The sequence below is a fragment of the Gorilla gorilla genome, chromosome X (assembly GCF_029281585.2).
Source record: "Gorilla gorilla gorilla isolate KB3781 chromosome X, NHGRI_mGorGor1-v2.1_pri, whole genome shotgun sequence".
NCBI classification, from domain to species: domain Eukaryota; kingdom Metazoa; phylum Chordata; class Mammalia; order Primates; family Hominidae; genus Gorilla; species Gorilla gorilla.
Genome location: NC_073247.2, coordinates 131,298,663 through 131,311,034, shown reverse-complemented (window position 1 = coordinate 131,311,034; position 12,372 = coordinate 131,298,663). Strand labels below are relative to the sequence as shown.

At 45.4% G+C, this 12,372-nt stretch overlaps 1 protein-coding gene across 7 annotated transcripts in view; it reads left to right on the top strand.

Moving 5' to 3' along the window:
* The window catches only part of SEPTIN6 (septin 6), a 77,868-nt gene extending 65,805 nt beyond the window's left edge, over positions 1-12,063 (top strand). The window contains exons 10-11 of one of the 7 annotated variants that reach the window (XM_055376233.2): positions 2,392-2,453; positions 11,047-12,063. In XM_055376233.2, coding sequence (XP_055232208.1) covers positions 2,392-2,453; positions 11,047-11,285 — 301 coding nt within the window. In that variant the 3' untranslated portion in view covers positions 11,286-12,063. Of the gene's footprint in view, positions 1-2,391; positions 2,460-7,724; positions 10,844-11,046 lie in introns of those variants that run through there. The other 6 variants (XM_055376235.2, XM_055376234.2, XM_004064784.4 and 3 more) reach the window with 6 other exon arrangements.
* The last annotated feature ends 309 nt before the right edge of the window (positions 12,064-12,372 follow it).

Sequence of the window (12,372 nt, the reverse complement as noted above, 5' to 3'; positions counted from 1 at the left end):
AGGGTAGTGGAAGAAAGAGAGAGCCTTTAGCAGAAACTCGGTGCACCCTCTCCCCACCCTTGCCCTATATCTGAGGTTGCTCACCTCTCCATGGCCGTAGTCCCACCCTCACCCTGCCTCAGTTATTACTCTCTGCAGCCAACAGAATTTAACTGCTGCCACTGAAGGCTGCAGCTCAGCCCTGATTTCCCACCCCTTTGTGATCCCTCCCTGCTGGCTTAGTTCTGCCTAGCCTGGGGTGCTGAGAACTTACGGGGGAGCCCTCAGATGCCAGTGTATGCTGCATGTGCCCCATCCTCAATCTGTGGAATGACTGTAAGACCTTCTGATCTCCCCTGGTATTAGAACAGTGGCTCCTGGATACCATGTGGGTCAATAATCCTCACCCAACCCCAGTCTCTGCTTGCTGAAGTTACCCATTCCTCATCCCAGAACCAGAGAAAAATATTTCAACGGGATCTAGAAAAACTCCTGTGGTGCCCTTCTGCCCTGCAGTTGTTTGTGCAGTGTGGCTTGAGGAGTTCCCAGGTGGACTGTTTAGCTGTGTCTTTACTAAAGGGTACTGGGGATTCAAAAGGTGTCCATGGTCATTGCCTTCTGTTTTCAGCCATTTGTTCCTGGACTTAACTATGGGATATTTTTGCCAGAAGAAAGAAACAGCTTCCTTTCCTCTGGCTTATCACTTAGGAATAACATGGTAACTTTGGCATAACAGTAAAATATGTTATATTTGAAGGCATTCAGCTTTGCAATCCAATTACTCTTTATGCAAATGTGTAATTTAAACATCTTGGCTGGGTACGGTGGCTGACGCCTGTAATCCCAGCACTTTGGGAAGCTGACGCAGGCAGATCACCTGAGGTCAGGAGTTCGAGACCAGCCTGGGCAACATGGCGAAACCCCGTCTCTACTAAAAATACAAAAATTAGCTGGGCATGGTGGCCCACACCTGTAGTCCCAGCTACTCAGGAGGCTAAGGCAGGAGAATCACTTGAGCCTGGGAGGTGGAGGTTGCAGAGCTAAGATCATGCCACTGCACTTCAGCCTGGGTGACAGAGTGAGACTTTGTCTAAAAAAAAAAAAAAAAAGAACATCTTCACCAATTAGTCCAGAAATTTTTCTTACTGAATCTTAATACTATATGTCAAATTCACTGATGAATGAAATTTTTTGGTATTACCTGATGATAAAGTTCAACTAGCCAGAAAAAAGTCTCTTTGGACACACCCTGTACTGTATTAATTTATCTGTCATGGTGTATTAGTTGCACCAGCAGGAATGAATTCCTATTTTTAAGATCAGAAAAATCTAAATTTGTCATCCAGCTGTAACCTGCTGCCTTCATAGTCCTGTGGTATTTGTTAACTCAGTACCTGGGGCAGTTTCATAGCCTGCTTGTGGGAGTTAGGAATTGGTTTGTTCGGGCTACAATGAAACTATAAATATTCCCTATTCAGATGTTCAGTAAAAGTTCTTCTTACATCAAGCTTTCCCCTTGTTGCCTCATACTGACTGACTTCTCCCACCCCATGCAGGAGACCCCAACAGGGAGATACCCCTCTCTACTCTCCAGGAATATTTGGGGTTGGTGACAGTGCCCCTTTCCAATTCTGAAACGGGTGAAAACCCTGCTGGCATATGGCACCTTATATTAGCAATAAGGGCCTAACAGAATGACCTGTCTTCTTCTGTACTTCCAGATGCAGAAGTGGCCCTGAGTCTTGGCTTCTTATGTAATTTCATGAGCAATTGGTTAACTTCTGGAAGAGCCACCATTAGACCTGTGCTACCCTCTTCCCATAGTCACGGTAGTGAGTTTTGAGGGCAGAAATGGTGGTAGTAGTATTTCTTCTTGAGAGATGGTGGTTGGATCTAAGAGTCACATATTCAGAATTTCCTTTAGCTGCCCCTAAAGAGATTAAGAAAGTACTGGCCAGCCGTGGTGGCTCACGCTTGTAATCCCAATACTTTGGGAGGCCAAGGCGAAGGATTGCTTGAGTCCAGGAGTTTGAGATCAGCCTGGGCAACATAGTGAGACCTTTGTCTCTACAAAAAAAATAAATAAATAAACATTAGCTGGGCCTGGTGGCGCTTGCCTATAATCCCAGCTACTCAGGAGACTGAGGTGGGAGAACTGCTTGAACCCGGGAGGTTGAGGCTGCAGTGAGCCATGATTGCGCCACTGCACTCCAGTCTGGGCAACAGAGAGAGACCCTGACTCAAAAAAAAAAAAAAAAAAAAAAGAGTATCAGTGTTTCAGGGGTTCCTACCAGTCCACCCTTCCCACTTCCCCTTCCTGCTACTCCTAATCACCTTTGACCTCTAACCCTTCATTGTTTGTGTCAAGTCATAATATTTGATTTCCCCTCATGCTCACTCCATCTTCATCAGCTCTTACTGTTTTACAGTTAACTCTGCTGTTTGCTGCATGCTGCATGAGACCCAGGGTCCTGGTAAGCTTGATTAACTCTAAATAGAACTGGCAGTGGCTTCTAGAACATATCTCCCCCAATCCCGCACCCCCAACACAAGCATCTAATTGTAGAAGAAGCTGCTTCATTGGTCTAGCTGGTTTTCTCTCGTGACTTATAATATGCAGAAATAGTCTGGTGTGGTTTCAAGTGTACATGTGGAATGCCTGCCTGCCTGCCTGATTAAAGTGAGGGGTCGTTTTCAGACTTGCTGCTAGAACAGCTGGGTAACACAGGTGGATCCTGTGATCAGTATTTGAGGTCTCAGTGTGGGAAGTTTTTTTCTTAAAGAGCCATAATCGGGCCGGACGCAGTGGCTCACAGACCTGTAATCCTAGCACTTTGGTAGGCCGAGGAGGGCAGATCATCTGAGGTCAGAAGATTGAGACCATCCTGGCTAACACGGTGAAGCTCCATCTCTACTAAAAATACAAAAAATTAGCCGGACATGGTGGCACAAGCCTGTAATCCCAGCTACTCTGGAGGCTGACACAGGAGAATCGCTTGAACCTGGGAGGCGGAGGTTGCAGTGAGCCGAGATTGCACCATTGTACTCTAGCCTGGGCAACAAGAGCGAAACTCCATCTCAAAAACAAAAGGAGCTATAACCATTATTTTCAAAATTAATGAAACCGTGGTGATGAGAGAAACTGGGTTTCACAAGCTCCGTCCTGCAATGTCACAGTCAGCATCAACCCTCTCCCATCCCCCTGCATCAGGTTTGAGAATGTCCAGAGTCAATGGAAACTCACTTCTCTATTTTCCCGCTGGTGGCAGTTTCATATCTGAGGGGTTCAAGTTCTCAAATTTCCTTTGACTGTACCCCTCAAAACCATAATAAGGCTGAGAGCAGTGGCTCACGCCTGTAATCCTAGCACTTTGGGAGGCCGAGGCAGGCGGATCACCTGAGGTCGGGAGTTCGAGACCAGCCTGACCAACATGGAGAAATCCTGTCTCTACTAAAAATACAAAATTAGCCAGGCGTGGTGGTGCATGCCTGTAATCCCAGCTACTCGGGAGGCTGAGGCAGGAGAATTGCTTGAACCTGGGAGGCGGAGGTTGCAGTGAGCCGAGATCGCACCTTTGCACTCCAGCCTGGGCAATAAGAGCGAAACTCCGTCTCAAAAAAACAAACAAACAAACAAAAAACCCATAATAAAAGTGGAGGAAAATGAAGAGATCTTAGAAATTATAGAGAATTCCTTACATTTAATCCTACAAGTACTGGCTTCATGAAAACCTCTTATAAGGAGATCAGCAGGTAAGGATTCCTGAGTGCTAGATGTTGTGTTAATAGAAGTTTATAAAGTTTCACATAGTTTATAGGGAGACTGAAAGCAGGGATTAAGGACCTTCTATCTCCTCTACTAGACTCAGGTAGTGGATGGAAAGGAAATACAAACATTTTTAATTTAAATGTTTGTATTATAATTAGGGTTTTTTTTTTGTTTGTTTGTTTCTTTTTTTGAGACGGAGTCTCACTCTGTCACCGAGGCTGGAGTGCAGTGGCACAACCTCAGCTCCCTGCAACCTCCGCCTCCTGGGTTCAAGCAATTCTCATGCCTCAGCCTCCCAAGTAGCTGGGATTATAGGCATGTGCCACCATTCCTGGCTAATTTTTGTATTTTTAGCAGAGACCGGGTTTCACCACGTTGGCCAGGCTGGTCTCAAACTCCTGACCTCAGGTGATCTGCCTACCTTGGACTCCCAAAGTGCTGAGATTACAGGCGTGAGCCACCGCGCCCGATGAAGGGTTATTTTTTTTTTTTTTTAACTTTACCGTGGAAACTTTCAAACATGAGCAAAATAAGAGGATAATACAGTTCAGCCCACAGCCCAGCCCCCAGGCAACCATAAACAACATATGCCTAATCTTGTTTCATCAATTACTACAGACCTGCTGAATTATTATAAAGCAAAACTATATCATTTTATCTGTAAATACTTTGGTATATATTTCCAAGAGATAACGATTCTTTAAAAAAACATAACCACAACCCCACCATTATCACACCTACAAAATGAACAATAATTCATTAACATGAAATGTCTAGTCAGTGTTTGAAACATCCCGGTTGTCTCATAAATGCCCTTTTACATTTGGTTTGTTTGGATCGGGGAATATAAAATATAGAGAAGACTTTTCCCCACTCACCCATGTAGTTTATGATTTAAATGGAGAGCCTGCTGTTAGTCACCAAACTGATTGCCGCAGCTATTGCACTGGGGACTCGGGGCAGCTGGCAAAACATCCTGCTTGGAAGCAAATCCTGAAGAGGAAGTCCATAGAGGTTTCTGCAACATAAGGCCCGTGAAACCGGGCCAAAGGAAAAAATCTTAAAAGAACAATGACTTGATTTACTGTCTGGCTTAACAGCAAGTCTTGGAGCCCCTGCTAGTTGACTGGAATTAAACAGCAGATTTCCATTTAGGAAGACAGTCAGTTCCTAGAATGCCTGTCCGTTCTTTGCACTGTGTGTAGTTCCAGTGCCTAGCGAAGTGTCTGACATATAATAGGAACTCAGTTCATGTGTTATGTTCTTTGTTCCCCCATTTTTAATGAGGTGAGCAGGAAATATGTATTCTAGTTAATGAGATTTCAGTTAATTCAGGTTTCACTGCACGTGGCTTGACACAGTTGCTTACAGATTTCCCCAAGTAAATAATTGTTAGTGGCCATTCCTAAAATGAATGCTGGCAAAACTATAATTAAAGCTATACTTTACAACTGAGAGGCAATTGGTAAACAGCTGGAACAGCCAACCCCAACCCCAAGTAGGTTGGCTCTTCCTGGAAGGCTTCTCCCTGGCAGACCACGAAAGCAATTTCAGACCAACGAGTCAGGGGAGGCTTTGGCTCCCCTGGATCTGAAAGCAGCAAAGGCAACCCGCCCCCTCCTCAAAGCCCTCATTCAAGGGGTGGATCACGAAGGCCACCTAGAATGCAGGCAGAGTGAGGCTTACTGTGCCTCCACATTTTGAAATTGCTTGAGGCACTACTTATAGCTCTCTGCATTTGTAAAAGCAATTCCTTTGTGACCCCCTACATCGTTGCAGACACTCTACCTCAATCATTATTGGTCTTTAGGAGTGCACAGTATATGGATAGTATACACACATCAAAAATACGTCACCCTTCCCATGAAACCTAGAACATAGGCCATTGCAGTGTTTTTTAGATTACTCTAACCCTAGGAAGTAGACAAAGAATAAAAATAAGATGTGAGCATTTGTATAGCTTTTATTACTTTCCAAAGTGTTTTTTGTTGTTGTTGTTTTTGGTTTTGTTTTTGTTTTTGTTTTTTGTATAGTATCTCATTTTATACTTACAACAGGTCTGTGAGGTAGAGAAGGAATAATCCCCAGTTTGCAAGATGAGTAACTGGAAGCTGGGCGAGGTGGCTCACTTAGGTAATCCTAGCACTTTGGGAGGCTGAGGTGGGAGGATCACTTGAGCCCAGGGGTTGGAGACCAGCCTGGGCAGCATGGTGAAACCCTATCTCTCTATTTTTTTTTTTTTTTTTTAAGAGAGTTGGCTGGGCATGGTGGCTCACGCCTGTAATCCCAGCACTTTGGAAGGCCGAGGCAGGCGGCCGAGGCAGGCGGATCACCCGAGGTCAGGAGTTCAAGACCAGCCTGGCCAACATGGTGAAACCCTGTCTCTACTAAAAATACAAAAATTAGCTGGGCATGGTGGCGGGTGCCTATAATCCCAGCTACTTGGGAGGCTGAGGCAGGAGAATTGCTTGAACCCCAGAAGCGGCGGTTGCAGTGAGCCGAGATTGCACCATTGCACTCCAGCCTGGGTGACAGAGCAAGACTCCATCTCAAAAGAAATAAAAATACACACACACACACACACACACACACACACACACACCAGCTCTGGGCCCAGCTGTGACTCTTTGCGGCCACAGGCAAGTCTGTTGACTTCTCTGTGTTTCTTGGTCTACTCATATGAAATGGGGATCAGTTCTACTTGCTGTATTTATATCACAGGAATGAAATTTACGTGGAAGAGAGGTCAAAGTATTATTTAAGCACAAACCAATGATGGGTTTCCATAGTTCACGTTTTCAGGTAACTGTGGTCTGGACCCTAGAACAGAGTTCTGCAACCATCCCCATATGCTCTGCAAACAGGTTTTGCCCCAGAGTACCAGTTAGCTGACTAGGACAGCTCTAAGGATCTCCTGGGGTGAAACCTCAGCCTCCTCTACTTTCCCAATGGGACAGGAAATGCAGTGGCTAGAGCCTGGGGCTCTATCCAGTGGCCTGAGGCCACTTAGAGATTTGTGGAAGGTATTCCTGTACAAGGTATTGGGTGGTGGTGCTGGGGGCGGGTCGGGGGGGACACTAGTCAGGACCTAGTCATTAAGAAGAGATAGGCCAGGCTCAGTGCCTCACGCCAGTAATCCCAGCACTCTGGGAGGCTGAGGCGGGTGGATTACTTGAGGTCAGGAGTTCGAGACCAGCCTGGCCAACATGATGAAACCCCCGTCTCTACTAAAAATACAAAAATTAGCCGAGTGTGGTGGCAGGCGCCTGTAATCCCAGATACTCAGGAGGCTGAGGCAGGAGAATCGCTTGAAATTGGAAGGTGGAGGTTGCAGTGAGCCAAGATCACGGCCACTGCCCTCCAGCCTGGGCAAAAGACCAAAACTCCATCTCAACAACAACAACAAAAAAGAGCCGGGCGCGGTGGCTCACGCCTGTAATCCCAGCTCTTTGGGAGGCCAAGGCGGGCGGATCATGAGGTCAGGAGATCGAGACCATCCTGGCTAACACGGTGAAACCCCGTCTCTACTAAAAATACAAAAAAAATAGCCGGGCTTGGCGGCAGGCTCCTGTAGTCCCAGCTGCTGGGGAGGCTGAGGCAGGAGAATGGCGTGAACCCGGGAGGCAGAGCTTGCAGCGAGCCGAGATCGCACCACTGCACTCCAGCCTGGGTGACAGAGCAAGACTCTGTCTCAAAAAAAAAAAAAAAAAAGAAAGAAAGATAAGATGTATTTTTGTGGTTGTTGATCATTATTTTGCTGGCTAATGCCACTGCTGCCATCATGTGGGAGTGTGTGTGGAGTGTATGAGAAAGAAAGCATGTTCCCCGGAGCCAATGCAATAAGACCTTAAGACCGTCTAACATAGCTATATTCTAATTTAGCCATTAGTCCTCATTACTTAATTTTCTTCTTTTTTTTTTTTTTTGGTACATTAATCTATCCATTGATTAACTCAGCTTCTCTTTTCATTTTCAGTTTGGGCTTCCTGTAGACACCCTTTTCCTGCGCAACAGAGCTGGGCCTCCCTTTCTCTAATTTCCCCCTTAACATGCCTGGGGGGCATACAATCCAACCCGCGCCCTCTCCTCTCTTCCTGCCAAGGTTTATAGAAACCTGAGAGTCTGAGGGTGATGTCTGGCCGCTGGTCAAGAAGCCAACAGTCATGTGGCTCGCAGATGCATCCTGCATCCCAGTCCCCCTCCCAGCACCCCCAGCCATCCCCCCTGTCTTCCCCCACATCTTTGCCAGAGGTGTGACATGGTCAGGGGGCCCATCTGCTACTCTTCCCCACCAGCTCCCCTGTTCCAGTTCTGGTTGCTGTTAGTTTCCCTGAGGTATTTGCAACCACCATGGCTGGGTAACCACCGATCAGCACAGCTGTCCCCTTGGTCTCCTGTATCCCAGTCACTAGTCTTCCCTGGTCCACCCCACCCTCATCCTCAGGAGCCATAGCCATTTCTTAGAGGGTTTCAAAAGGACAGCCTTTGGCACCTTTTCCTTCTAACCTTTGAGTCCAGCCCTTTCCAGTTTTCATTCACTCGAAGTAACTGCACTCAAGCTGTGCTCAAAATCTGCAACGCATTTATTTACACCAAGCCCTTCCCATAAAACACAACTGCTGAAGAAAATAGCAGACGTTTCCCCTCTCTCTAACTCTGGGTATCCCACAGATGCAAAAGGGAGAATAAACCTGAATATTATTACCAGCCTAGAGTCTTGAATGATAGCCTTACCGAATTCTTCTTGTGAGGTATTTCAGCATCTCGGGGGGTAATTTCCGGAAGGGCTCCATACTGTCCCAATAAGGTGAGGCCAGTAGCAGGAATAATAAATCCCACTCTGTAGGCTGGAAAACTGAGCTGTCAAAGAATCAAGTGTTTGGGGGTTTGCTCTGATGAGTCTTCTAGTTCATTTGGTGAATGTCATGATGATTTTTAACATGCATTTTGCATGCATTCCCCAATAAGAAGAGATGAGACTCGGCTGGAGAGAGGAAAAGAGGTGTTACACCTTGGAAGGCCCTTAACTTTCTTTCCAATTTAAGGAGTTGAGAGTTTAAAAATATTCCAGCCCTAAGTTTTTATCACGGGTCCCATCTGATAGTGGCTTTGGGAACCTCTGTGAAGTAGAGAGCCCTCCCTTGTCAGGGTTATGAGGCACAGTGGCCTTTGGTGTTTGGCCAGTGACAGTGTGAGAGATGGAGTTGACCTGGCAATGATCTGTGGCTAACATGCCGTCTCTCTGCCCTTCCTTTGCAGTAATCCATGGCTGTGTACTGAATAGTATTCCCCGCTACAGCTGGACTGGACTCCATTTAGCCTTTTAAGCCGAGGTTCCTATTTTAACTGACAGCTTTCCTTTGGGGTGCCAGGCAGCCAGGCCCCCCACCCCTATCCTGCCATGTACTTCAAGCTCACTTCTTCTTTTTGAGTTCCGCAACTTGCTCCTGCCTCCCAGCCCCACTGGCACTGACCAGGACCACCTACTTCTATTTTTTTTTTAGAGTTTCTTTTTTTGATCACTTACTTTCAAAGCACACAGTCAAACAAGGTTATGCCAAATTTTCAGGCCTTTTTGAAGTATTGAGAAGGGGAAGGGGATTTCTCACTTCAATTATAGATCATAATAGGAAGCAAAAGGAAAAAAATGAAAAGCAAACATATGCACGTACTTTTCTTGTTGACAAAGCAAGAGTGTAGGTTTGCTGTGTAGGTTTGGTGCTCTATTGATTGGTGAGTGACCAGAGCAAGTATGAAGGTGATGCTGCCAAAGCACAAGCCAGTTTCTTGGGAAAATTCAAGTTACAGTGGAGTATTTTTTTTGAAGACCATATGCTTGGAGGTAGAAACAAACCAACGACCAAAAAAAAAAAAAAAAAAAATCTGCTCAGATACTTAGCCAGTAGCTCAGAGAGATGCTGAGTTAGGCCTGTCAGGTCTCCTTGGGAAAGGCTTCATATTTGCAACTTTGATGATTCTATGTCCAGCTTCAGAGCTGCTTTCCCAGAAATTCACACTTAAACAACCAACCGGTAACTACCACCTCCCCACACCGCCGCCTGGTAATTATTTGCATTACAAACCGGAGGCGCCCTCATTTGCATTTGTGTACAGATTAACTACTTAAGGCTTGAGAAGCTCTGAATAATTCAAAAGTATTAGACCCACACAGCCTTTGAGAGACCTTCAGAAACTAGGGAGGAGTTTTATATTAAGGGAGACATTTTAGTCAGTAAGACGATATAACCTACTTACTCCGTAAGGGGAAATGAAGGCCCAGAGAAGGGAAGGGACTTGACCGAGGTCCCACTTCTGTTTCGAGGCAGAAGCCAGACTAATTTTCATGCCTCCTGACTCCCAATCAGTTTCACAAAGGGATTCAATCTGTTTATATACGTTACATTCCTGGATACGAGGTCTTTTGATGTTCGGAGTAACTGACTAGTTAGTATTAGAAGACCCTCGAGGTTTTTTTCCACAGAAAAACATCTGAAGATGGATTGGGTGAGGGCTGGCAAAACGAAGGCATGCCGGGCCAGCTCCTTAACCCAATGACCCAGTGATGCTGCAAGGCTGGAACGGGGTCCAGGAGACTGTGTGTAACAGGTGTCCTAGGTGACCCTTATAATCAGGGAAGTTTGGTGAACAAAAATCGAACCCATGAGTGAACATAAATTAAAAAGTTGATCAACCTATTAAAATGTGTATTTCATTGGATAGCTTTTCTCACTGTAGACAGATTTTTTCCTTCTTCAATGAAAAGGCTTTTAAATTAGTACAACTGTTACTATTTAAAAAAAAAATACCCGAAGTACTCTGTTTACTTCTGGTGAAACAAAACCAGTCATTAGAAATGGTCTGTGCTTTTATTTTCCCAGACTGGAGTGGCTTTTCTGAAACACACACACACACACACACACACACACACACACACACACACGTACACACATCCCTCACTTCTCTTAAGCCAAGAAGTTTGCTTTCCCTAGCTGCAGTGTAGATGGCTCTTGTTTTTGTTTTTTTGTTTTAATCATTTGGCATTCACATGTGGCTGTTAATATGTGCTTGTTTTTAATTAAAACAAGAAGCTTTAAACTGGTGTGTGGTGTTCTTAAAACCTTCTCAGCAGATTTCCCCGTGGTGATGGCCCAGCAATGACCCCCATTTCTAACCTGTCTTCTCAAACTACAATCTGTGCTACCTCAATATTGCCCATTCCCCTCCCCCTGTCTTACTTTGAATGTCCTCTTTCTTTGGCTAATTTCATGTTTTCTTTCTCTTTCTCTCTCCCTTTCCAGCTTTTTTTAATCTTGTCTTCAGCAGCTGCACTAAGTCTAAAGGAGAAGACTGCCATTATAGAAGAGTTAGGGTTCCATATTGTCTCAAATCAGAAATCAACCAATTTCCTCTCCCTTCAAACTGCAAGCACACACACATACACCACACCACTCAACAAGTGTTCATGTGTCCCTGTGTCCAGGCAAGAAGCTCTCTTCCTGACTCACATGGTATTTTAAATGGAAGTGTCTTGTCCTAACTAACAAGGCAGGAAAAGAACCATCAGAGCTGGAAAATGGACGAAATGTAACCTCAGAGAAACAACTACAGGACCACTCACCCAAGTGTAAGTGACTGGGGCAGGACACCTCAGCTGTGGGTATGGAAGTACTGTTCTGTTCACAAGGTTTTGTTTGAGTTTTATGTTTTTCTTTTAAACATTTCTCTGGTTCGATGGGTTGACTGTCTACAGCCACTGTTAAACATTTCTGAATATGCAAGAGAAAGTCAAGTGACATTTGTATCTTCTTCAGCATTCGCAGACCTTCTATAGATTCCAGCAAAGGGGGAAAATGTATCCACTATCTAACACTTAGGTAGAGAAGGGAGGGGGTTTAAGCTTAGTGAGGGCAAAATTACTCCATTCCACCTTCCGAGACCAGTTAGGGTTTTGAGAGAGGTTTCTGCTCAACCTGGGATCTGGAGGGAGAGCTTTGATGTTGGTAAATCTGCCTTGAATTCATTGGTTTAACTTGCATCAAAATACCATGTGAGTGTGCTCATTCTCATATATCCCCTACCACCATCACCACCATTCTGCTGTTCAATGTCTCTTGAGAGAGCCTCTTTGCATGTTTTCCAGAATCTGTGTGTTTTTCCTTTCTTCTCCTTTGTTCTTTTTACTCAAAGGTGTGACCAGTCATTGCCCCTCTGGGGCTTTCATTCTCCAGGAGAAACATCCCAGAACCAGCACTGTTTAGCCTGATACCTTTCTAATGTCCATGTCAATTTTCAATAAAATTCAAAGAAATGCTAAATGGCTGTGTGATCTGATCTTAAGTCACTGGGTGATGCGGCCCACCACGGTTTGCCTGAAGAGTGGGTGGCTGCCTTCTGAGTGGGTGATTTGAAAGGCTCAGGGAGGCACCACCAGCCTATGAAATCTCCCTAGATGGGTTGCCATCCCCCGTGCCCGCCCCCTCCAACTTTATTCCAGCTGGGCCTGAAATTCCCAACATCTGGGGTGGAGGTGGGCAGGAAGTCCTCCACTTTTTCTTTATTAGCATGGATTCAACTAAGTTGAGCTGATTATCATTTAGTATATTAGATGGAGAACGTGGAGCGCC